At 39.9% G+C, this 26,377-nt stretch overlaps 1 protein-coding gene across 12 annotated transcripts in view; it reads left to right on the top strand.

Moving 5' to 3' along the window:
- The first annotated feature begins 216 nt into the window (after positions 1–216).
- The window catches only part of TFAP2B (transcription factor AP-2 beta), a 219,602-nt gene continuing 193,441 nt past the window's right edge, over positions 217–26,377 (top strand). For 8 of the 12 annotated variants that reach the window (XM_078852041.1, XM_078852043.1, XM_078852040.1 and 5 more), the window contains exons 1-6: positions 217–414; positions 4,884–5,342; positions 10,165–10,225; positions 17,967–18,186; positions 20,775–20,893; positions 23,837–23,978. In XM_078852041.1, the coding sequence (XP_078708167.1) occupies positions 334–414; positions 4,884–5,342; positions 10,165–10,225; positions 17,967–18,186; positions 20,775–20,893; positions 23,837–23,978 (1,082 nt within the window). In that variant the 5' untranslated portion in view covers positions 217–333. Of the gene's footprint in view, positions 415–3,272; positions 3,320–3,611; positions 3,847–4,522; positions 4,802–4,883; positions 5,343–10,164; positions 10,226–17,966; positions 18,187–20,774; positions 20,894–23,836; positions 23,979–26,377 lie in introns of those variants that run through there. The other 4 variants (XM_073335725.2, XM_073335735.2, XM_078852045.1 and 1 more) reach the window with 4 other exon arrangements.

Here is a 26,377-nt window from a genome sequence, read left to right as displayed (position 1 = left end):
AGATTATATGTATATATATATGTATATATGTATATCTATATATATCATGTACTTGTGAGATTATATATATATATATATATATATATATATATATATATATATATATATATATATATATATATATATATGATGTCTGTGTGTGCATATATATAACCAATAATGTTTTTACTCTCCGATTGAGGTTTACTTCTGCAGCCTATTGTTTCAGACAACAGATATAAGTTGCGATGGAAGAGGAACGTCGGATTTGCTGCCTGTCCCCCATTTCCAATTATAGATGGATCATTACAGACAGAGAAGTACTGAGAATCCAGACATCTGCTCTTCACATGAATGCACTCACCTCCTAGAGAACAGCCTGCGATCATGCTCTGGAAACTGGTTGAAAATGTCAAGTATGAAGATATCTATGAGGTGAGTATATAATATGCATGTGTGTGAGAGATATGTTTGCAGTATATAAATATACATCTACATGTTTATATGTACGTTTATACAATACATCTATAGATAGGTGCATACATATGGAGAGCTATATAGATAACACACATGTACATTCAGGAAACCCAGAATAAATGTTCATTTGCTTCTTTATTTGCTTTTTTTTCTATTCAGCTTTTTTTTTTTTTAAGCTGTTTGATGAGATTTAAAACATCAGCGAAACGATCTGGGGGTTGGGATAAGGCAACTTAAAGGCAAAAGTTTGATTTTTAGATCTCCAATTAAACATAATTCCATTAGACGCGGACAAATGTCAAGAAAAAAAGCTTAAGAAAGGAAACACAATCTTGTAATCCTATGCTTTGATACATTTGTGGGTTTTGGTTTGTTTTTTTCCCCCCTATTTTCAGCCCCAATCTTAGAGCAACCCGAGGTTGTTGTTTTTCTTGTTGTGCCTTCCTTATAAGATGCATCTGTGTGGGGTTTTTTTGTGTGTGTTTTTTTTTTTATAAATACACTGAAATATATACATACATCAGTGTCTATACACACATAGACACATATATAGTCAGAGGTAGCTACATAGATACAGTCAGAGAACAGTGAAAGTTGTGTGGATTATTCAGAAAGGTTTGATTTTTGAGGCTCAAAAGCAAAAATGTAAAACATTTGCTAATTTTCCTATTGCTTCGTGACCTGTTTTTTTTTGTTTGTTTTTTAAGTATGCTCAGTCCATTTGGTTCTTTTAAGTTAAACAGGGACTACATTTTCGCAGAAAGGAAAAAAGACGTGTAGGGAAAAGCCGTCTGTATTGTCCCGCTCGCTTTTTTTAATTATTATTTTTTATTTTGGGAGGGGGGTTACTTTGCAAATGTGAGCAGCACTTTTGCTAAGGAGATGTTAAGAAGGGTCCCCCTTCAATTTCAGTACAGTGGAGTTTGTTGCGATAACAGAACTCGTTCCAAACGGCAGGATACGGTGCCGATTGATTGTTTTAGCAGTAAAGTCTGTGTGGAGTGTGTTTGTCCAAAAGAAGGAGCCCTGTTCCCTGCAGTCTATGGAGTGGATACCATGTCACGGGCCGGCTGGTCAAAAGTCAGAGCCTTTAAGGACTTAATTCTGGAAGTGAGTTAATATTTAATCCAGAGATCTGAAGGAGAAAAAGAAAGAAAGAAAGAAAGAAAGAAAGAAAGAAAGAAAGAAAGAAAGAAAGAAAGAAAGAAAGAAAGAAAGAAAGAAAGAAAGAAAGAAAGAAAGAAAGAAAGAAAGATCACTTGAAGGGACGTGTTAATCTGTAGGAAGTGTTTCATAAAATGAAGTGATCGAGATAAAGTGTACAAAGGTTATCAAAGTGCCTCATGCCTGAGAGTAAAACAGTAGTGAATACGATTCCGTGTGCGCTCTCTAAGCAGCCCTATGATCCTGGCGGGGAGCTGTCTTCCCGTTAGAAGGAATGTCTCAACTCTCAAAAGCTCCCGTCAGGCTAATTATCAACTGAACGCTCGCAAAATCCAGCATATGCAGAATTAGTATCGGCGTGGGCACAGCTCTGTCCCCTTCGAACAGCCCCCCCCCCCATCCCAGTCCTGCTTTTCCTTAAGCAAATACTGATCAAGTGGAAAGCCATGATCTGCCCTTCACAATAACAGCCATCCAGAGGTAGATATGTCTCTGGACTCTTTTTTCTTTTCTGCCAGAGGACACATTTAAGGCTCTTTGCCTGCTTTAAATTTTATTCATACTTGTAGGTTTATTTTATGTTGGATGCAGGGGATTTAGCAGTGGGGTGCATTTTGTTTGTGTTTTGTCTTGAAACATGATATACTCTGAGTTTGTGATGCTTGGGAAGTGATTCTGTAATGCCTAGAGTTAACAAAAAATATCCATCCTACTACTTTCCCTAGAATCGTGTAGTAGATAGATAGATAGATAGATAGATAGATAGATAGATAGATAGATAGATAGATAGATAGATAGATAGATAGATAGAAACTTTCCAGGGTTTTTTAAAAAATCTCTCTGTCTCGCTCTCTCTCTCTGTCTCTCTGATTTATAGTTAATAGTATGGTCTAAAAAAACCCTATCTACTTAAATTGATATGTTCTTAAAACAAAAGTGGGAGAGGAACTCGTTCTGGGAAGTGTGGGTCTCTTTAGGAGGGAACGTAAGTTGAACTTTAACAGAAATGGCAGGCAGGCCAGTCGAACGGGTTCCTGAAACATCAAAAGGGTTTTTATATTGCCCCTGGCTTTGCCTAGAAACTATAAATTTAGTATCCTTTAAAATTCATTGCATAAATTTTACATCTGGGTGAAAACTGGGCGCATTTTTGGCATAGTTAGGGGGCAAATTAGCATGGAGAATTAAATGGAACCCGACTTAACACTGATTTATTTGTACGTTTGAGATATTTTGCTTTTATAAATAAATGCGATCTACAACATTCAGTCGAAGTCCTTAATTGCCGCTCTAAACAAACACATTATAGTGGCTGAATAGTTTCTATATTTATTTTTGAAGAGAGGATCAGGAAGGCTCACCCCTCCCCCGTTATAAGTTTACAACTATATATAATATGGACAAAAGCACCAAAGGCAATCGGATTCTCCTATCTGGATGCATAATTAAATGTAAAAGAAGGAAATATGATTTTTTTTCTTAGCCTCCAGTATTGCTCCATAGCACTTCCTTGCTCCAAACCAGCAGTGTCTAGTTTACACTTCTTCCTCCGCCTGAGTTAATTGAAGTTATGTCTTTTCCTTGCTAAACTTCCCCCCCACCCGGACCTTCTCCCTCTCTCCCCCAACTCGGCTTCTGCCAGCCCCCCTCGTCTGATTACATCTAGTAATTCTCCACTGAATGAACGTCATTTACAATGGTAGGGGAGCTCTCGAGCTGGCTGCAAGCTTCACGCTCCATTTGGTCCTGCATTCTCCCTTTAAAGTAGTCGTGTAATATTAATAGTCATGAATATCAATTATTATGAGGCGGCGTAGGGGAGGACAGGGAGGAAGGGGCATCGGAGCAGTCTCAGCCTAGCCTTGGGTTGAAGAGGATTGCATCTGGAAGCTCAAAGGGAAATAAAAAAAATAAATAAATAAAACCAGAGGGGGGAGGGGGGAAATCATAGATGTCTACATAGGTTTCCAATCTCTCTCTCTCTCTCTCTTTTTTTTTTTTTTTGCGGGGGGGGGGCTCACTGGCTAATTTTTTATGATGATTTTTGATGGCTAGACTTGGAAATACCTCAAGCTGTTCTCCTGTGTCCAACACGTCCCTTTGCCGAGCTCCTTGATATTTTTCTCCTATTATTACAATTATTATTATCAGCACCACTCTTTTATTTGTAGCTGTTACAAGACTTTTTTTTATTTCCAGATGTTAGTCCACACCTATTCCGCCATGGTGAGTTTGGATCCATGTTGTACCAGAATTGCATGTTCTCTCTCTCTTTCTCTCTCTCTCTCTCGCTCTCGCTCCCTCTCCCCCCTCTCTCTCTCTTGAACGCCTTTGGCTTGGTAATTTAGCACAATAATTGGAGGAGGCTTGCAGCTGCTTCTCCTTTTTGCATTGTGTGTTCTTGGTTTGAGCTGGGGGGAAGAGGAAAACTTTTTTTTTTTTTTTTTTTTTTTGCCATCGCTGGTGGGGATTTGGACACCACTTTGTGGACTAGATGTTTTCTTGTTTACTTTAGCCTTGCAGCCTCAGCTAGGATGGAGTTGGACAAAACTCCTCTCCCACACTTTCTCTGAAGACTTTCACATCCCCCCCCCCAATACACACAGCAAGACTTTTAATTACTATTTTAATGTCCCCATCGCCCCCACCCTTTGGAGTATAATAATATTTGAAAGGGATAAAATACATTCGAAGTTGCTGCAGAAATCACAGTGGCTGGATTTGTTCAGGACGGATTTTTAATGTTTTTATATATGTATTTATTTTAAAAAAAAATCCCAGAGGGCTGACTTTACATAAAGACACATTTTAAATTTATTTTCACCCTCTCCTTGTCCTCCGACTATGACAACATTTCTTCTGACCTTCCCAGGCAGAATGAGTGGGTGATTTTTTTTTTAACCAGCGTTTAGTGGTGAAGGGGAGTGAATAGATGTGTGAAAACTTTATACGCTGTAGTTTGGAGGGGTGCTAGGCAGCCAGAGAATGGATCAAAGCCCCACAAACTGCACATAAACAGAGAGCGCCACTCCGGCATTTTAAATTATGACATTTTAGTATATGTCTCTCCCACCTCCCCCTTCTCGCTTGTTCTTGGAAACTTACATGATCAGGACAGGAAAATGCTGGACTATTTCGATTTAAGGGGTCAAGTTAAATGCATATTTTATTTTATCTTGCGGTGAGTGATTTGTTTTTCATTTCCTCTTTTTTTTCTTTCCTTTCCTTTTTTTTTTTTATTCCTTTCCCATTTTTGTTTTTAGGACCGGCATGATGGAGTCCCCAGCCACAGCTCCAGATTGTCCCAGCTGGGCTCTGTCTCCCAGGGACCCTATTCCAGCGCCCCGCCGTTGTCTCACACCCCGTCCTCGGATTTCCAGCCGCCTTACTTCCCACCCCCCTACCAGCCTCTTCCTTACCACCAAAGCCAGGACCCGTACTCCCATGTCAATGACCCTTACTCCCTAAACCCCTTGCATCAACCCCAGCAGCACCCTTGGGGACAAAGGCAGAGGCAAGAGGTGGGATCAGAAGCCGGCTCACTGCTGCCCCAGCCTCGGGCCGCCTTGCCTCAGCTCTCGGGACTGGACCCCAGGCGGGACTACCACTCAGTGAGGCGGCCAGATGTTCTCCTTCACTCGGCACACCATGGCCTGGATTCCGGCATGGGAGACAGCCTTTCTCTGCATGGCATCGGACACCCAGGGATGGAGGACGTGCAGGTAAGGAGTTCCTGCTCCTTCCTACTGCCAGGGAGCCTGAAGAAGTCTTAGCAGCTGGGAGACACATAGTCAACAATGATCAATTATGAATCATAGCAATTAGACAACGGAAGGACCTCCCCCCTGCCTCTTCTGTGTCGTTCCCGACTTATATTTTTCTTAAAAATAATCTTTCTTTCTTTCTTTCTCACACCTCACAATTTACATTAACAAGATGAAAGCTACAATAATGAACTCAGAAAGAAAGAAAGAAAGAAAGAAAGAAAGAAAGAAAGAAAGAAAGAAAGAAAGAAAGAAAGAAAGAAAGAAAGAAAGAAAGGCGTTTCTGAATAATCTAGGCATTTTGAAAAGGGATAAAGTTTATGGAAGCTTTTCTTATTTCAGATATTAAGCCATGTGAAATATGGGTCTCCCAACCAGCTCTTTGCAGTTTGGGGATTTCAGTGAGATCTTTCAGAATAACAAATTTAAAAAATTACTACCAGTTAGGAAAAAACAAAACCAACCCCCCCCCCCCCAAGTGTAATAGGATCAAGGATATATAAAAGGATTGCACCGGGCACTGTTTTTAAATAGTGTGTGTGTGTGTATTCTCTTTCTATCTATATCAACATCATATATCATTGTTCTGTTCCATCCTTTAGGAAACAATGGAGTTTCATGGGCCCTGAGGTACAATATTTCCTAGCTCTCTCACTCCCCAGCCAAAGTCATCACGGGCTATTTCCTTAAAACAAAAGCCCCATAACAATTTCACTCAAAATGGCTCGGTTCAGATCTTATTAGCGCAGAGCTCCCACAGTAGGTGGATGCATGATTTTCGGCCCACATTTTACACGAGGGTTGATGGTTGCTGGTATTGTTGTTTTTCCTGCTTTTTTGTTGCCGTTGCGGATATTTAAAAGTCTTGATCGGATTTTTAAAAATAGCAAGGGAGGAATCTGCAAAAAGGAGAATAAAGAACTCACTAAAATGAAATGCCTCACTAAAATAAATGGGCTTCCACCCTGTTCAACATAAAAGTACCAAACAAGCATGAGGAGTAATTGGTTTATTAGACAGAAGACCTACTATTGCCCCGCTTTAAAAATGCAAGACTGCTGAAAATACAATCCGTGGAAAGGGGGAATTGCAAATGTGATTTGCTCGGGTGTCACTTTAAAGACTCGCACGCCCCTGTACCCTTGTGCGGTAAGGTTTGCGATGATCATGGAAAAGGCTTTCCTTGGTATTTGTTTACTGCTCCCTCTGAACTCGATGGCAGTCGGAGCATCGGATTGCACGGATTTAAAACTGTACTTGTAAGACCTACGCGGACTCCCTGAGCTATATGAATAGGCTTTATGGGGCTCATCCTACATTCCTTATTCAGGCAAAACTGGCAATGGGGGTGTTGCCTGAGTAAGGACAACAGAATAGGATCCCTTATCTCTCTATATCTAGTACCAAAAAGGTGTAGAAAATATGAGTGCATTGTCATTTACAAAGCCAACAGAAAACGACATAATTAGCTGGTACACTCGTTGTGCTTCTGTTATAGATAGGTAGAGAATGGATACAGTTATTCCTATTCAAGCATTTTTTAAAGCAAAACGAACCCTTCTATTAAACGTCCCTGCTGATTCAATAAGGCGCAAAGTACTGAATAAAAATAAGGGGCATGTCGCATGGTCATTTTCTAAACAACATAATATATCCATAGCCTACGGTATGGAGGAGCTAGTTTAGCTTGTGTTGTAGCTGAATTACTCATCCAAATAGCTAAAGGGGCGTTGCAGACCGGGTATTTCCGTGCAGGAATCTATCTCTGGAATTCTGTGCATAATTTTTATGAAGGAGAGTGCACTGGAAGAATGAGGCAGGTACTTATTTTTAAAGGTCGGATCTCAAACTGAAAACAAAAATATTCCAAGAGATAATTTATGAAGATGAAAGTGCTCATCGACAAATTAGTATAAATAGGCACAGAGGGGGTGATGGGATTGTATTTATTGACAGGCATTTTCTATTATTTTCCATCTGTGTTTGCGAGCCAGGTTAAGTGGGCGGTTTTCTTAATATGTGATTCTTAATATGGAGTTTTTTTCTAGGACAGGTAAAAAAAATCCTGTTTAGCCGATAAATACACCTACTTTCTATGCCTTATGGGGGGGAAAAAGTATTATTCAGGGGGGTTTACTCACAAAGTTTTACTTTTTGAGTAAAGTTTTTTTTTTCCTTACACCATCTGATTAAATAGATTTCATAAATTTGTGTTTAGTTGGCAGGGAGAGAGAGAGAGGGAAAGAGAGAGAGAAAATGAGGATATGATATAAACCCAAGTCCAGGCCATGTGCAATCCGTTGTCCAGGAACATAATTAAGTGGTTGTAACATAGGGTTCTGCTATTGTAAGCACACTGCTGTCCTTTGCGACGAATTAGGTTTACAATCTGCAATTTACAACCGACAAATATGCACAGAGAAAGAAAGTATCTTCACATTGAAACCAAATATGCATCCCGTAGTAGAAAAAATGAATTAAAATAGCCATTTCAGTTTCATCCTTATTCCTCACTGATTAGGGGATCTGCACCTTTTGTACCTGATGGGAACTCATTCATTATTATAACCAAAGCTACAGGAAAGAAATGCAACTAACACCCCCCCACACACACACACACACACGCATATACATCCAGAGTTTGCAAAATAAATGACAAATTCTGTGGGTTATATTTCAGTTATTTTATAGCTGCTGGGTAAGGAGATGATGTTTAGAACGGGTCAGTGCTATCAAGTTTATTTGCAAAAATACATCTCCAGGTTTGCTAAATTTATGCTGGAAACTCATCATCTCCCCCATTACAACCTCTATTCCTTCCCTTCCTCCACTCCCCCCACCCCCCAGCCCCAATCCCCGCCTGTGTATGCAAGCTAGGGAGACTGAAAGTTAAGTTGCACCAAAACACCCGAGTCTCTTATAAAGTAACCCCTGGTATCACTTTTAACTAAAGAAGTCTAGTAATTAAAAGTCTGAGTTGTTTTTCCACGTTTCCGCATGCAGTCCTAATTAAATCTTTACGATCCTCTCTGTGACTATTAACTGCCAGCATGCTGCGCGAATATCCTGTACAAAAACCCAGCAGGGGGGCGTAATTAGATAGAAAATCAGACAAGAGTCTTCTCATTAACTGCAACAACTAACCCACGTTGCTGATGAAGGGAGTGGCGTGCATACACATACATATAGGTATAACATAGCCAGGCAATATCGAGATAAGGTGAGGTTAAAAAAGGGAAGAAAGATGGCGCTTAATATTTGCCTCCATTTTTATAGCATCGTGTTGCAAAATGATGCTCTCCAGCAAGCTGCACAATTTGTCCATCTTCCTCTGTCTCGTTGAAGACAGTAGAAGCTGCTAAAGGAGAAAGAGAAAAAAGGAAGGACCTTCTAATTGTATTTGATATTTTTCCCTGATTATTTTCTGTGATACCCTGTAGGTACGTGGCCTATTGATTAAGGGGGAGTTAAAAAAAAAAAGACAAAAGGAACCGGGGGGGGGGGTGTAATTGGGAGGCTGGAGTCAAGAGGGAAAGGAATCCAAGGAAATATTGTTTATTGTTCCATCACACTTTGGATGTGCAGTTGAAAATATAATTTTCTCCTAACTCATATCCCACCTTAGATGGGGTCTCCTGAGAATAGAAAGATATTTACATAAGCTCTTATGATAAACTAAGACACTACTTAGAAAGATAAAGTTAGAATAAGAGGAGAATTCCATAACTTAAAGGTGTTTAATGTGTCTTTGGGGAAAAAAAACCAAACCAAACCCAAAGCCGTCTGTCTGTCTGTCTATCTATACACCCATCATCTATCTATCTATCTACACCCGCAGTTTAGAACTGACCACAAAACTGAACCACTTATTGAAATCTATTAAAAATGGTTCTTTAGTCACCTCTGTTCTCTCCGATGGTGGTTGTTGCTCATTGAGGAGGGATTCTGTATCAGACCATTTATATTAAGAAATAATACCTAACATTTGCCCCTGCTACAGTGTAACCATCTTTGTTTGTTTTCCTGCTAAAGAAGTTAATGCCATAATAACAGGTGTGCTTCTAACCAGGGTGAAAGTAGACAGGTTGAGGAGAGAGATTGAGTGACTTTTCTAGACAATCGATTTAATAGCTCTTATATTTTGTCTCTGTGTAATTCCCTTCCCCCCATCTCTCTCTCTCTCTCTCTCTCACACACACACACACTTCTAACTTGTAACCAAACCTTGCGAGCTGTTAATCTGTGTTTGTTCCCTATACTATGTGGGTGTTGCACTCCACTCTGAATTGCTCAAACTGTAATTACAAGTCTATAATGTAAACCTTCCTATATAAAAAGTAAATGGCCCTTGAGTTATCAAGCTGCAGCAGGGTCAAAACATAATCATAATAATAATAAAAAAAGTTGTCCTTAATCGTGTTCATTTAGGTACTAGATCTTGGAGACGTTACCAAATTACCAAATTTTCAAAGAAAGAAATATAAAGCTTTATTGAATGCAAAAAAGACTATGTAATATCTATGTTTTATAAGATAACAAAAACACTATTACACCCCATATGCTTCACACCTCTTTTTTATTATAAGACCATATAATTTGGAACAATTTCATTTCCATGTCGATTTGGGGGAATAATAACAATAATACTAATAAACCTTTCTTCCCCCAGTGAATTAATATAAATGGAAATAACCGAAACTCCAGTTTGGAATGACATGATTTATGTACGCCATTCTTTAATATCCAGTCAATTTGAATAGTGATGTTTTTATATTCACAGTCAGTTGAAGATGCCAATAACAGCGGTATGAACTTATTGGACCAGTCTGTCATTAAAAAAGGTATGGATTATTCCAACAAGCTTGACCAACTTATACTGTGTAGCAATGCCTTCCTGATATAATTTTACTTTGAGGCAATTAGTTTACCCGGAAAACAAACACGCATGGGAGATAGATAGAGGAGCTAAAAGGAACGAGTATTTTCTTGTCTAGGAGTTAGATAATTACATTTTATCTTAAATATTTATTTTAATTGTTGCCAACTGATTTAAAATAAGTAACCAGCCAACAAGTTTTGAATTTGCCAACAATTCCTATTTTGATATTGGTGTAAACATGGCACCACATACTATAAAATAGTTTTCACAGATATACCTTAACTTTTCACCTCTGGTAGTTCTTGATCTGCACTGTGTAACTCTTAAGAATTGTCTGATTCCATGTGTGGCTTTTATGCGTTTTCTAATCGTGCCAAATGTGTTGGGCGGGGGGGGGGGAGGGAAGAAACACATGCTTATGGAAATACAACCTTCCCCTCCAACATGCCCATTTGAAAAACCATTCTGCATATGCATACATGATTTAGTGTAACTGCAGAATCACCCCATACTGGTAAAGGGAATGTGATATTAACAAATGTTTGTAGTCTCTGGTACAGCTGTAAGCAAAATAATTAACTAATTAAACTAATTAAATGTAATTACAATAACTCATTTTGGGCGTGTTGCAGCTGCTTAATTTTTTTACATTTCTCTGACAGTCACTTGAAGATGCAAGGCTATTAGTATGGGTTATGCTGATAGACATTAAACAGCTCTCACACTGCACATTTAGGGAGAGCTATCTTTAATTATCCAAGGAATTTCTATTTCTAGATTCAGTTTTAAATACTAGAGCTGACGCTTAGCAATGCTGGCCCTTATGTTTACTAGCAACAGCACTTATCTTCAGTGGTTTATTCTTCATCTAATACACATGAAACCGATACTTTAATAGGGATGAGGTTCTAGAATATTAAGAAAAGAACGTGAGAGTGTTGATGGAATACGAATTCAAGGCAGGGTGAGGGTATTTCAATCGTTTGTTTCCTTAAAAAATGTAATTATGTCAATTCGAGCAATCAGAACTTTGGAGACGGGTGGATGAAAACCTGAAGCTCTTTTGGCAACATAATTTATGATTGGTGGTGGAAGAACGTAGGGTTTTGTGGGAAACAGTGAATTGTCTTGCTCTGAGAAAAAGAACTGCTCTGAGCTTTCCAGTTCACATGGATTATCAGCCTGTGGGTTTAGGTGTGTAACGTATCGGTTTGCAAATGTATGCGCTCGCTATATCTATCTGTCTTTTTCTCTCTCGCTCGCTCCTACGCAATGTTTTCTCTTGGGTCTTCTCGATTAATTGGTGGTTGATTTGTGGCTGAGAGCCTTCTTTTCAACGTTGATCTGCCTTCGTGTTTTCGTTGCCTCATAAGCACATTTTGTATTTTGTTCTGTGCAGAACACTGTCATGTATTGTATGTGACCCCTTCCTCAAAACAGGTTTTTGTTTTTGTTTTTTTCAAATGAAAAGGGTAGCAGGAACATTTGGTGTCAACACACAGTGATTGTAGCTGTAAAGGCAGTCAGTGTCAAGCAGTTAAGCACGTCTAATGATACTTACAATTATATTATATATATATATATATATAGAGAGAGAGAGAGAGAGAGAGAGATCAGAAGATGCTGATAATTCTAGTGTGTATGTGAACGTGTGCACACATCTGAACCCACAGGTGTATGCTTAACCTTAGTCTATATCAGAAGACACTTAGCGTGATAACATCTCTATTTAAAAGTATAAATACACACTTTTAAAATCATATCAGTAAAAAGATACCGACATTTTCTCGGAAAGAAGGCATAGGGGTGTTATTTTTCCCCCCTTAGAATTAATGCTGTGCTTTATTGAACTTTTAGTGTAATTTTGAGAGTTAAGTTTTTCTTTGAACACTGGTAGAGGAGAAGAGACACATGGGGCCATATCTGTGGCTGACGATATTGGATCAGACTGATAGAAGGTGCAAAATGGAAAGCGTTCGGTGTGAGTTTTGCTGTGGTCCAACACTTTGCAGCCTTTACATAGGAATGTACTTTGAAATAAGAATAAGTTATCAAAGACCCGCAGATCATTCTTGCTGGCAGGTGATAGATAGATTTTCTTCTTGACTATTACCAGTAAAGTACACTTGATGACAAATGGAACCTGGACAGGAGGAAGGTTGAAGGATTTGCCTGTTTCCAAAGAGGTTACTTTACTGTTTAAAACATTCTCATAAAAATTAAGTGTCACGGATAGGATATAGAACTAAATTATTAACACAAATATCTCATCCATCCTCTCGGATATAAGTGCCTACATTTTTATGATCTTTGAGTGTCATGGAGGTAACGATGGTCATCTATCTATCTACCTACAGCTTTAGAAAGCTTGCCTAAAATTTGAAGAAAGCCTTGTAAAAATAATATAATCATCATCGTCTTGAACTGTTCAATTTATCACCCGTGTTGATCCCACACAATAGATTACACACACACACACACACACACACACACACACTCCTGTTATGTTTGCTATCTGGGCTTACTTGACATTTCTGAAGTAATTTAGTTAAGAGGAAATGAGTTGTTCCCAGTAGAGAGAGCAAACGAGTGGAGTGAAGGTAGCCAGCGTGATAAATGGCTCTTTCATTTGGAGATCTCCAGAGCTCGTTTAAGGCTAATTTTCTGTATTAGCCCCCTTTGAGCTGTTAATGCAATAGGCAGGGACCGTGGCCCCTCGTCTCTTAGCTGCCCCATTAGAGAGCGCATTAAGCTGCCAAGCCCTACTCTACTGTGGGGGTGATGGTAGCGGTGGCGAAATAATGAAAGGTGCTTTTTAAACTCTCCTAATCTAAACTGGCAGAGGGTGGCTAATACGATTTGAAGGGGTCTGGTCAATGAGCAATCAATAAAGTAATAATGAGAAGGACGCGGTACATTAACAGTCTAAAAATCCAACGAGACATTAAAAAATCATTCTTAACTCTTAGTTCCATTAAGATTGGCGTGGCGGAAAGGAAAGGGAGGAAGCCTAGATAAATGACTATGATGATGATCATCAAGAGTATTAATATTAGATTTATCTCAGTTTTAAGGAGTGATCCGCTACATATTATTTGGGTTTATCCTCACTTTCACTGTCACCCAGGTTCCTGCTGAAATCAAGGGGAGGTTTTCGGTGTGTAAAGAAGGCTGTGGCAGGTCCCCTTGTCAGCAGCTCAGTTGTAATTTGTTTGGCACAATCTATGACAAAATAAGTTGCCCTCTTTCAAAATCTCGCGTGGCCGGAGTCCAAAGTTCAATGTTTGTGACTTTGGGGGCATAGTCGGTGACCTTAAAAGTATCCTGATGTGTTTACTTTAAACTATTTCTATAAATGTTCTGCGTGTATACACACACACACACACACGCACCAAACGCTATTTTAAACTGAATGTTAACATAGTGCAAAGACGCTCTAAGCGCCCCCCCCCCCCCCAAGAATCACACAAAAGGAGCCTTTTAACCCTTTAAAAAAGTGACTCCCTCAATAAAAAGAAAAGGAGGACTTGTGGCACCTTAGAAACTAACCAACTTATTTGAGCATAAGCTTTCCTGAGCTACAGCTCACTTCAAACAGGATAAGATCCCCCCCCCCCCCCCGCTTCCTGAAGTGGCCAGCAATAAATGATTAACTAAAAACCAGGATATCTGGTTACAGCTTTTTAGGTGATCGAGTTGTTGAATCTGTGGAAATGTAACATACAGAATTTGCCTAGGTTTATTTATTTATTTTTGGTTCTTTTCCTGGAACACCAACTGTCTTTTATTATCGCGTTTACTTTAATGGGAAACAATTTCGGGGTAATAGATTTCACTGTGAAATTAACTCCTAGCTTCAGATGCAAGGAGCGGTGGTGGAGTCGAACTCTTGCAATCGGCTCGTGAATACACGATAGATAGATAGATTGCTTGGTTTATAAACAAGGATCGAGTCTCAGTGTAAGGGGGTAGAATATATATTATCGGGTTTCTAAGTTTACCTACAACGCCAAACCAAATCACCCGCTACCGAACCATTGACTGTTATGCTGGACATAAACCTTTCTAACGAAGGCTAGTTCCCAATCCAGTTAATACTTAGAGATCTGTAGACAAAATGTTAATATTATACTAGTATTTGTTGCCCAGTGTAGATGATTAAAGACCAGTATTTCTTTAAACCATGTTTTTGTCTTTGTCTTGCAATATAAATGACGGTGCTGGAACAATGTTGAATACTTAAACCCCATTTATTAATTTAATCCGTATGTGTGGGTGTGTGGGTGAAATGCTGCTTTCGCATTGCCACGCAAGTTGTGTAGAGCAACCCAACAGAGAAATGTAAAAAGACTAAGCCTTAATGTATGCACAGAAAATAGTAAACATGTAAAGAACTGAAAGCTTCACGCTGAGTTTTGCCATGCTCCATTTCCTTACCATTTCCTGCTGTCGTTTTAAAGCGTTCTCACTCATCTAGAGATTCCGTTTGCAGGAACAGTATGCTCATAATTACTAACAAATCAAGCGGCTACTGTTGCTCTCTCGGTTTATTGATAAGCTGAAGAGAAATGGAAGGGGAAATGACAATGGGGCCTAAAGAACCAGGAGAATCACTTTTTTTTTCCCCCAAAGATGGAGGAGTCCAGGGGAGGTTTTGAGGGACAATGGGAAAGGAGACACACGCAAAAGAGTTTGGGAGAAAACTATTTTGTGAAAGTGACAAGAAGATCAGCATCAATTGGACAAAGCAAAACATGCAAGAAGTAGGCAGAAACTTGTTTGTGCATGCGTTGTGTCCTTCTCTGGACAATTATTATGACGCATAAAAGCAGATTTGGAAAACACATAGACGTAGGTAAAAATACGCCAGGGAATAAAGTGGATAATTGTTTAAATAAATGCATTAGCAGTCGTTTTACACATAAAACCTAAAATCTCAACCTTATATTATCTCTGGTAATAGTTCTAATATAGTTGTAAGGATAGAGATAGATAATTAATCCATTCCATGGCAAACTCACTTTTTTAGAAGTGGTAGGTAATTTTAAAAAGATAGAGTATAGATTGGACTACATATCTCTGAAGCTATGAAATTGCAATAGATATGCTCTCACAGGCTTGTAAGACCCCTAAATGTGTTTAGAATTATTATATTCAAGTGATCTTGATGTATACCTAGTCCCTTTTGTACAGTTATTGTAAAGAACAGTAGCAGAAGTTTGCAAAGCATAGCAGGAAAGAGGACTAACTTGCTTATCAAAATAAATTTGCACGAAAAAAATATAGGGAACATGTTAAAACCATATTGCAAAGGTTAACTAATGTAATAAATGCTCCAAAAAGGGCAAAGCAAATTGGGCGAGATATATTTAAACATATCATGTGTTCAGCTGTCTCTGTTGTGAGTTTAGACGAAGATCAAATTTTCTTAGGACTGTTGTCTCTTGTTTAATTTCTCAGTTCACTGGACAGTGACCTGATAAACTAGTCACTAAATATAGGTACTGGAAAGGTGTAGCAAAACCTTTGTGTGTGTTTGTTGGCGTGGAGAAAATTGTAAAGTGAAATGATTTCAGTTGTTAGTGGTCCTTTAAAGGATTAGTTATTTCAAAGCATGTGTATGTTCATTTATTTTCAAAAGAACTCGATTTTGTCTTGATGGGGGCACTTGAGTGACTCTGCAAAACATCTTACTGAAAAATGGAGCGCAAAGGGGAGGGGAGCGGAGCGGGTTTTTGTTTTTAAAACATATACCCCTAAAGCATCCTAAAACCAAAGGATCTGACTGATCTGTGGAGTCAATGACAACATTCCTATTAATAGCAATGGAAAAACCACATCGGGCTTCTGTCCCTCTTTTACAACTGTTTTTGTGCCAATTTCAAGTTATGTGACGGGCTAGAGTTGAGAAGCTGGAAACGTCCTTTCGAAGATGTATACATTGTCTTATTCAGAATAATACGAAACGGGAATCCGTTTCAGTTTCTGATCCCCTACCCCCGCCCCAGTAAAGCCACTCAAAATAACTTGTTTACATCCGAGACCATATACAGTCTATTTGAGGCAATATGTATATATGAAATCTACATGCGTTTGGCGTTTTCGCTGTTATAGAGCTTTTATTGTGAGAACCCGGCCTGGCGGTAGGAAATAATTTATAACAACAGCGAAACCCTGTTTTGTCTCTTGCATACATTGAGGCCATACAATTGGTAGTTGCCCAGGTGTTAGCATTTGTTAAGGTATTAGGATCTCCTATCTTATTGTTCAGCAGCCCCAGAGGACTTAAATATCCCCCCAACTCCAATGGGTTGATTCTCCAGACATGTTGCAAATAAATAGGGTTTTATGATTTAACTGACACGTATTAGAAGTACCTAAATAGCTGGCGTATTTGTGTAGGAGAACCTATTACTTGCAAAATTGGTTTTGCAATTGATTGCCTGGCAATGCGATATTGCAAAGGAGAATCTGCTGTACAGGGGTGTGTAATCAATTAGTCTTCTCTGTAAAATATGCCCCCTAGACTACCACCAGCAAAGCTAGAGTTTAGGAACACACGTTCTATGCGGAAATGAGGCTGCAGTGATTCCAAAAGGAAGCAGCAGTAGCAGCTGTCAGCTCTTATTAACTCCTGCATAAAACATACCTTAAGTACGGTTTGTTATCAATTACTTGCAGAAATGAAACAACGGGGCAAATGCAGCGACGCTGTCTATAAATTAAAGCGATTGGTTGATTGAGTGGAGCACCTGCTGTAAATCATAACAGTTGCACACAATTATGAACAAGCTCTTGAAGTTGCTTGGTAAACAAAATTCGTATCAGGAGGGGATTGCTTTCATTTTTAGTTTAGCAAAATAGGTGTTTGTTATAAGAATTAGAATAAGTCCTTCGGTTTTCCCTAAAGCCATCTTCTTTGTTTTTCAAAGGAATTAACTACTTTTTCTGGTACTAGTGAGGGGGCAAACTTTTTTTAAAAAAAATCCCCTGATGTATTTATGTTGCTGTAATCAGACCAGTTTTATTTAGAAACTGAATCGTCCCACTTTTTTTTCTGTTTGTTACATAACATGCTAAACAATCCGATAGACTATTTTCTAATGCACCTTTTTAGGGGGAAAATAATTGTGCTAATTACGTTGCAAAAGCCTGTCTTAATAAAAGCCCCAAACAGTAATAAAGTAATCCTTTCCTTGCTGCATTCTGTAGTTCCGATTCTCACTTAAACCAGTAACTCCTTTGACTTCATTAGATGTATTCCTACTTGTTATCATTGTTACTAATAGAAGTGTCAGGAAGAGGAGTATTAATATTCTTGTAATCCAGCAATGTGCCAGGAACTGTCCATTACACAAGAAGATATGCCTGCATCACAGGGCTTACAAACAAATAATTTAGGGAGAAATGCACTTAAAATACATTTATAATATACATAGGTTTTTTTTTAAATTGTCAAACCAATATACATCAGCTGTACTCCACTGCACCTCTACCTATCCATTATCACCCATCCAGGTCAATTTCCTGTAGACTCAAGGCAAGGGTGACTCTTATTGGTGTAGCTACTAGGGAATTCTGGGCCTATGAATTCACTTTTCTTCAGCTATGCTATGGATGTCAGACTAGCCAGTCTGGTCAGTTTGTACTCTTATGTGTGGTCATGTTCTATACCTCCACTCACCCCTTCTTTCTCTCCCCAGTTCCAGTTCCTCCAAAATCTGTTACTTCTCTGATGATGAATAAAGATGGCTTCCTGGGTGGAATGTCAGTCAATACGGGAGAGGTGTTTTGCTCAGTACCTGGCCGCTTGTCCTTGCTCAGTTCCACTTCAAAGTATAAAGTAACTGTGGGAGAAGTTCAAAGACGCCTCTCGCCCCCAGAGTGTCTGAATGCATCCCTCCTAGGAGGAGTACTTAGAAGGTAAGGCCTTGCAGCAAATGTGGGTATTTACGTAGACACATACATAGACTAAGGATTTTGTCGAAGGCCTATACTACGGTAAAGGCATTTGCAAATATGTGGTGTTCTTATTTTGTAGTTGTGTGTGTAGAACTTAAGGCAAGGCAAAAATAAGCAGCAACATAAAACCATGGAAATTAATGCATAAAGTTATGTTAGTGTACAAGACAGTGAGAAGGCAGCTCACAGTAAGGTCAATAAGGGATCTCTCTCTCTCACACATACACTTTCTTCCCATCTCTCTCTCTCTCTCTCTCAAATACATATATTCATCTACCCAAACATACATTTTAGAGGAAGGCTTCTATTTAAATAAAAGGTCTTCCCTATGAATAGAGGAGTATAGATAAGAAAGCTCAGCTATTATGATTTTTGCCTGTAAAAGAAGCAGAGATTTAAAACAAAGAAACACTATTTTATTTATTTATTATTTATTTATTTAAGTTAGGAAGTTTTAAGAGGTTTACAAATCCTTGCCAGTTAAATATCAGAAACAAAGCGTTCATTACAAAAGCTAGCTTTTGTTTAAAGAGACGTTATGCAAGAATATAGTCATCAGATATTCCTATTTAAAAGGATGTTACTATATTACAGAGTGAGCATCATTACACCTACAATATGTCCTTTCTTGTGAGTTTATTGATTTAGTGACATCTTTGTATCCACATACTTAAGGGACCAGACATGTCTATTAAATGCTAATATTTTAAAAAATGGACCCATGTGTGATGGGTTTTTTTTTCCGGTGAATGTACTTTGTCTGATATTGACCAAAAGGCCACCAAATATCTAAGTATCTATTTGTTCTCTATCTAATTTGCTGGTACATAATTGGCGTGTTAATTTTTCCATAACAACAGCCTCCCATAGTTTTTGAACCATTCCTCTAAGGTTGGACTATTTTTCTTTTTCTAAAGAGAAGCTACCAATAGTCCAGCATCTACCAGCAGATGAGATTATTAATTCTTCATTTACTTTTGTGTGTGACTATTTCCACTGGGCAGCCCTTGAAGGACTACCAAAGGATTATTTGGTGATAAATATCCAACAATTTGTGATATTTAGTTACAGGTTTTATCCCAATACTTTCTAATGACTGGACATATCCACCATATATGCATAAAATCTCCACTTTAACCACAATTTCTCCAATATTTATCCCCATTTTACATACATATACACGATAGATAGATAGATATGTTCTTTAAGGTACTGCTTCAATGCTACCTCACACCAGTCAGATTAATGTTAATACACACACACATATGTGTATTAAAATTTACCTGACTGGTGTGAGGTAGCACTGAAACAGTACCTTAAAGAACATTTCTTTTATTGTAATAGATACTGAGGTTGCTGATCCTCCTTCCCATAGCAAATCCCATTCCTCTGTGGTAATTTTCTGCCCAAGTCCTTCTCCCAGAGTGTCATATGTGGACATATTGTTAGGAAAGAAGAAGCCAGATTATTTTACTTACAGATGAGAATCTGCCTGTGCATTGTAATAGAAAGTGGAGCAAAGAGAACATCTGCAAGAGAGATTTCAAATAGAAAATATAACTAGCAAGGTTAAACACATGCACCATTATTGAGCCTCATTGATTTCTGGAGAAGACCCAGGACCCAAACAGTGGTCTATGCTGACTTCACTTTGTAGCTTGAGTCTACATTTTAGAGAAGCTTTTGGTTAAATATCTATATTTCAGACCATGTGAAATATAGATGGCTGCTCTCTTGCAACCTTGCCATTGGTTCCTATCTACTTTGTCACAAAATACTGAGATACCAGAATCTAGGTAGAGAGACATTCTCAACAGGATTTGACTTCCTTTCATATTCCTTGTATACAGTTAAAAAAGCTGTTAGCGATAAAAGATCTGGGGTGAAATCCTGGCGTGCTGAAGTCAATGGGAAAACTGCCATTGACTTCAATGGAGCCAGTATTTCACCCCCGGATTTAAAACCATCTGTACAAAACTATACCTGGCCCTAACAATAACTCGGCATTTCCCATGTATATTACAGCCTTCCTTTTAATGTCCCTATCAATAATCTGCTATATATATTCCATTAGGTACTCTTATCACTAATTATTCATGTTCCCTATATAATAGTTCAACATTTCCTGTATAATATCTATGGAATTCTTCCTTAAGTGTTCTTATCGATTTCCCGTATGTCCTCCATGCTTCCTCTAGGTACGCCCTATCAGTTCATCCAATATTCCTGTCTTTCCACCTAGATATACAATCTTATCCTAATACGCCTTCGTCTTATACTGTAGGAACCAATTTGGTTTCTTCCCTAACAGCAGCTTATACAGAACTTATTTCATTCTATTAATTTGTTTTCTATAAGCTAAAGCGGGAGGGGGAACCTAGTCAAATTAAGCAAACCTCAGCAATCTGTACCAGCAAGCACGCACACAATATGCTAACCTCAAGTTAAAACCCCTTCAAGCTCCAGTGGTCTTTAGATTGCACAGTCTAAAAGTTTGTTTCAGGGACATTCCGAGGTTAATCAGAATGTTAATTTCTTTGCAATTCCAGAGCCAAATCGAAAAATGGGGGGAGATCGTTGAGAGAGAGGCTAGAAAAAATCGGTTTGAATTTACCAGCCGGCAGGCGTAAGGCCGCAAATGTCACTTTACTCACCTCCCTGGTGGAAGGTAAGCGGTGAATTTGCACGCTCTCTTCGCGCTGTTGGTTGCTCCGAACTCTTTTCGGTTTGGGAGTTTGACATTTTGCAAAGTTTCATGGATTAAGTGGAAATCGTTGCAGCGGTGGCATTAAGATCTGTTTAACATGCATAATAGTGGGTGAAATTAAGACTTTAAGGACCCCATTTAAGTCACGCTGAAGTCACTGATCAAACTCCCATTAACTCCAATGGGTGTCTTGAATTCAGGTTTGCCTCAGTGAGATCTGCAGAATCGAACTTTCTCTGCTGTTATCCAAGTATTCCCATTCCCTTCCCTGAATAATGGTCTAGCCTGTGCTGGATCCAGGACTTTAGCTAATTCATTACTTCCAACCTTAATTATGACAGATGCACATTACAATACGGCCATTGAACGAAAATAATAAAGAACTTTTTTTTTTATTTCAGCAAAGGAAAGAAGTTATTACAAATTAACAGTTATAAGTACAGTTTACCTGAGGGTGAAAGTTTAACAAAGAAACAAACGAGCCCTTTCTTTAAGAAGAAAGGGGAGGGTAAAAGAAAGAAACAAAAGGGGGGGGGGGAGAAATACTTAAGTTATACCTCCTCTTAAATGAACAAACGCTATCCCGTACTTGACGTGAAATGTGGAATCCACAGACTCTCGTTTGTTTTTTTAGGAAATACTATATTTATTCTGAGGCAAATTGGTTCTTCAGAAATTATAACTAACAATTATGTGGATATAACTATGAATTATATGGAGTACTTGTGGCACCTTAGAGACTAACCAATTTATTAGAGCATGAGCTTTCCTGAGCTACAGCTCACTTCATCAGAAAGCTTATGCTCTAATAAATTGGTTAGTCTCTAAGGTGCCACAAGTACTCCTTTTCTTTTTGCGAATACAGACTAACACGGCTGTTACTCTGAAACCTATGAATTATATGTATGTATAATATACATACACAAAGAGGCGATTAACATTCAATGTGTACAATAACACACTATGCCGTATCTCCTATGCATGTGCAGATAGACTTGTACTGTATATTAACTTACAATCTTCTGATTTAATTATAAATGCAATACATAATTACACACTCATATGTGAAATCAAAATCAAGACATTCGTTCTAGTTATAAGTATTGTTTCCATTTTGATGATATAGTGTGTGTGTGTGTGTGTGTATATATATATATAAATCATAGTACATTACATGAAAACGCCTATCAAATTATGAATGCATAGTTAGACACTATATATAAACATTTACAGTGTAAGAAAATACATTCATAGTCTGATTTGCATATTCGTATGTATTAATTAATAGGTAGTTTCAAACACACACCCAAGCACACCCCATACCTATATCTATGCAGTGTGTGTGTAAAACTATACATTCACACGAATAGCAAAATCAGAACATCTTAAAAGTTGACAAATAGCACAAAGGTATGTGGAGTTCTCTCTCTCTCTCTATAGAACTCCACATACATTATAAATATAATATAAAACTATACAGTGTTTATCTCATTATATGTTACTGACCTCTGATTTACTTAAAAATCAACAATTTACCTTCAAGATTTCCCTTCTCATATAGGAGGTTGCATCTGCTCTAGATTTATCTTGTTTTCTGACAATAGGATTTTTTTTTCTTGTTAAATTATGTTTCCTATAGCATAAATGTTTCACTCATCTCCGGCCAGGATTAACAAAAAGCAGTGAGGATGGGGTGTCTGCACATAATTTAGTGTGTGTGTGCGCGGGCGGGGGGTGATGGTGGGGGAAATAACCGTCAGTTGAAATCCTTGCATTTGGCGGGCAGTGTGATTGATCTTTTTGGTGTTTATTGAGAAGGGTTGTGTTTTTTGTTTTGTTTTTTACATGACGATTTAAAGTAAGTCCTGATCGTTAAAAATAATGTGGTACTAGAATTATTAGACATAGCTGGTTTGCGTGTTAGAAATCTTCCTCGTGGTCCTGCAGGCGGTGCTTTAAAGAGTTTTAATGCTTTATTCTAGAGGGGTTGAGCTGTAATCTGATGGGATCCCCCTAGAGTCTGTTCTCCCCCCCCCCCCTTTCTTCAGCTACTGTGTCTTCTTCTTGTGGTAGAAAGTACATCAGTAGGAGTTTGATGACATGAACCTCTGGAGGGTAGAAACCTGAAACCAGGCAGGCAGAGGAAATGCCAATTAGAATTATAGTTAGAATAATTATTATTTTTCATATGAAAGGTCCCCGTTCATTGGGATTTTTTTTTTTTTTTTTGGGTAGGGTGCGGGTAGAATGGGTAGCTTCTGTTGCATTGTGATCAGATCTATGCAAAACTGCACTTTCCATTGGATACAATGCACTTGGCTGCTTTGTTTTCCAGATGTGGCTATAATAATGTATAATATAAACACACCACACACGACATGATATTCTGTGGTAGAGCTTTTGGGCCACTTTTCTGGTATATGAAAATACAAACCTATTCTGCCCATTTAAAGGCCGGGTCCATTTACCTATCAGGACGTCTCTTTTTTGTTTTCGCACCCTGGAAAGTCGAGTTGATCTAGGTATGGAGAACACACTTTCTCTCTGCGCGTGGGACTAGAACCGCTACCAGTGTAAATCGCCAAACTCAACTGAAGTCAATAGAGCTAAGACCATATATGCCATGCGAAGACTCCTTCAACCAAAAACTAGGGATGTGCTCTGCTGAAAGAGACTGACCCAAGAATAATGGGCCCATGGGACGGTCTTGGTCATTGAATTCAGTTGGGGTTGCGCCTCCCCGATGCCAGATTGAGCGGATCTTTTCAAAGTGTGCCCAGCACCTCCGGCAATAGCGTGTTTCAGGTTATTCCAGCGGGCTCCGTTGAACCGCTTTCTGGTCAGCCTCCTCACTAACCCACCCTGCTGGCCTGTGATGACCAAAGGCGGCCCTTCTCTCTGCAGGGGAAGCCGTTCACTTAGCTCGGGATTTTGGATACATCTGTGAAACGGAGTTTCCAGCCAAAGCTGTTTCCGAGTACCTGAACCGACAGCACACGGACCCCAGCGACCTCCACTCCAGGAAGAACATGCTGCTGGCTACCAAGTGAGTAGGAGCGGTGTCCCCCCCACCCCCCAGCCCGCTTTGCTTTCAGGGCTTTGACATTCACTCTCCTCCGCGCGGCCCCCGCTCGCTGGCGCTCTGCGGAGCACCCCCGCGGAGCTTCCTCGGACAGGCTTTGCTCTGATCGCCCTCTCTCGAGTTCGTCTCCCTCGCTGCCCCCGGTCCTGGTGTGTGGGGGGAAGAGGCTGTGCTCTGTGGGTGTTCCTGGCCCTGGGTCTGACTGTATGGACCCGTAACGCTACGTGTCCGTCTGTGCCTATCGTTGTGCTGTGCCCGCGGCTCTGGAGCTGTGTGCGCATGAAACACGCACGGTGGCTCGACTCTTTCTGTCGGTGTGAGCGTGCACGTGTCCCCAGGTTTGTGTATCTTTCTTCCCCCCCCCCTTGCTCCTCCTTCACCTCTTTGGAGTCTCCGTGTTTCTTTCTTTCCTTGTGTATGAGTTTGCAGCTCCCTCTCTTTCCTCTTGTTTGTTTTCGGGTGTGCGTTCCTCTCTCTCTCTATTTGTGTATTTCATGCCTCTCTCTCTGTTTGTGTATTTCATGCCTCTCTCTCTGTGTAGGAGTGGCTGGGCCTTGCCTCCACTCCCACTGAAGTCCAAGGAAAAACTCACCTTGACTTCAAGAGCGAGCCGCCTTATCCATCAAATACCCCGACCAAATAATTTGTAATCTCCCCTCCCCAAAATGTGCACCGTTCATCACCTGTAGACTTAAGAAATGTGCAGCTGCAGGGGGGGGACCTTGTAAATCTGCCAGTAGATCTGGCTCTCTGGGTCTTTTGCAGGAGCTTTTCTAGTTCGCTTGATTTACTCCTGTCGTTGGCTCTCGGGCCATATGGTTTGGTGTTTCAAGGCCAGCTCAGGTTTTCGGTGGTGAGCTCTGGGTGTGGCCCCTGTGTTAACTCTCTCGCAGGCGAGACCCAAACTATTTAGTGCTCTAGGACGTCGCTTGCTCCGTTGACAGCGCAATTTAAAGAAATATATGGAGGGGTGGAAAATCGTTTACTCAAATTTGTCCAGATGTTTTTTTTAGACGTGATTGGAATTTGATTGCCCTTTTCCGCAGGGTCAAAAGATATTACTGTCCCAGAACTTTAACTGCTCGCAGACCCTGCCTTGCTCTTTGAAGCTTTGAAGGGTTTGACTCATTACCGTTTGCTCTGCAAACTCAAAGTTTCCTCTTTTGCACTTTCCTAGTGGATAAGACTTTTATCTTTCCCCACTCTCTGAACTCTTTAACCCATCGGGAATTTCAGAGGATCACAGACGAACTCTTCTCTCCTTCCTCAGTGTTGCTATTATTTGGGGGGGGGGGATTATCATTTCCCCTCTGAGTTTCTATTTTGCCTGGGATGATGCACCTGTTTAATTGGGGGCCATGTGAGTGGGGCGAAGTATAGCCATAGGAAGCCACCCAATGAAAAGGGAAGGATTCAATTTTCATCCTCCGAGGTGGCAAACGAGCTGTTATGAAGATAAACAAGCACCAAAGGTCAACCCCCCCTCCCCCGTTTTTGAAGCGCTGCCCCCCAAAAGGTGTTTTTTTGTTCTATTCGGCCAGGCAAGAGCAGAGCAGCAACCAGTCACCGGTATCTATTTATCGCCCTGGGCAAAGGCTGTTGCGTAGGTCTTCACCTACCTTTTGCTGCCCCAGCAAAACTGTACCTGGCGGCTCGCTCTCCCTTGTTGCTCGTGGAGCGCGCGGGGCGGGGGCTCTGCAAATAGCGAGGCAGATTCCAGGAGTGGCACCGGATGCAGTGAGACCTGATTTTAAAAGGAACGAATCGGAGTCAGATGATCATGGGGATTCCCCCACCCCCCATGGTATTATATGAAATACCCCTACCCGGCACAGAATCTGTACAATGCTGCCCCTGTGCAAGACGGCCTGGAAGCATCTATACTAGAGACTATGACAGAATGTGTGGACGTGACAGGCCAAGATTTTCAAAAGTGATGGGGGGGGGGGGTCTCAGGTTGGGGGTGATAGACTTGAGACACCCTAAAGGGGGCCTGGTGTCCAGAAGGTGAGTGTTCGGAACTCTCAGAAAACAGAGCCACACAAACTCTCTAGTCACTTTTGCAACTCTTGGCTTACATCATTGAACACTCCCCCCGCCCATGGGAAGAGTTCATTCAGGATTCATGGGAAGAGAAAGACCTGACTACATTTGGCATTCAGCAATCCTGCTTAGCAGTCATCCCAATGAGTCATTTACAGGCTATTGGTGGTACTGCATTCACATGAAGGCCAGGTAGTATTCATCTCTGAGAAAATAATAATAATAATAATTAATACCAGGATCAAGCTCTAGATAGAAAGAAAACTGGTATCTATCTACCTATCTATCTATCAGGTTTGAGTTCTGTATCCAACTTCAAT

This window comes from Lepidochelys kempii, chromosome 3 (assembly GCF_965140285.1).
Source record: "Lepidochelys kempii isolate rLepKem1 chromosome 3, rLepKem1.hap1, whole genome shotgun sequence".
NCBI lineage: Eukaryota > Metazoa > Chordata > Testudines > Cheloniidae > Lepidochelys > Lepidochelys kempii.
This window is presented reverse-complemented; position numbering and strand designations above follow the sequence as displayed.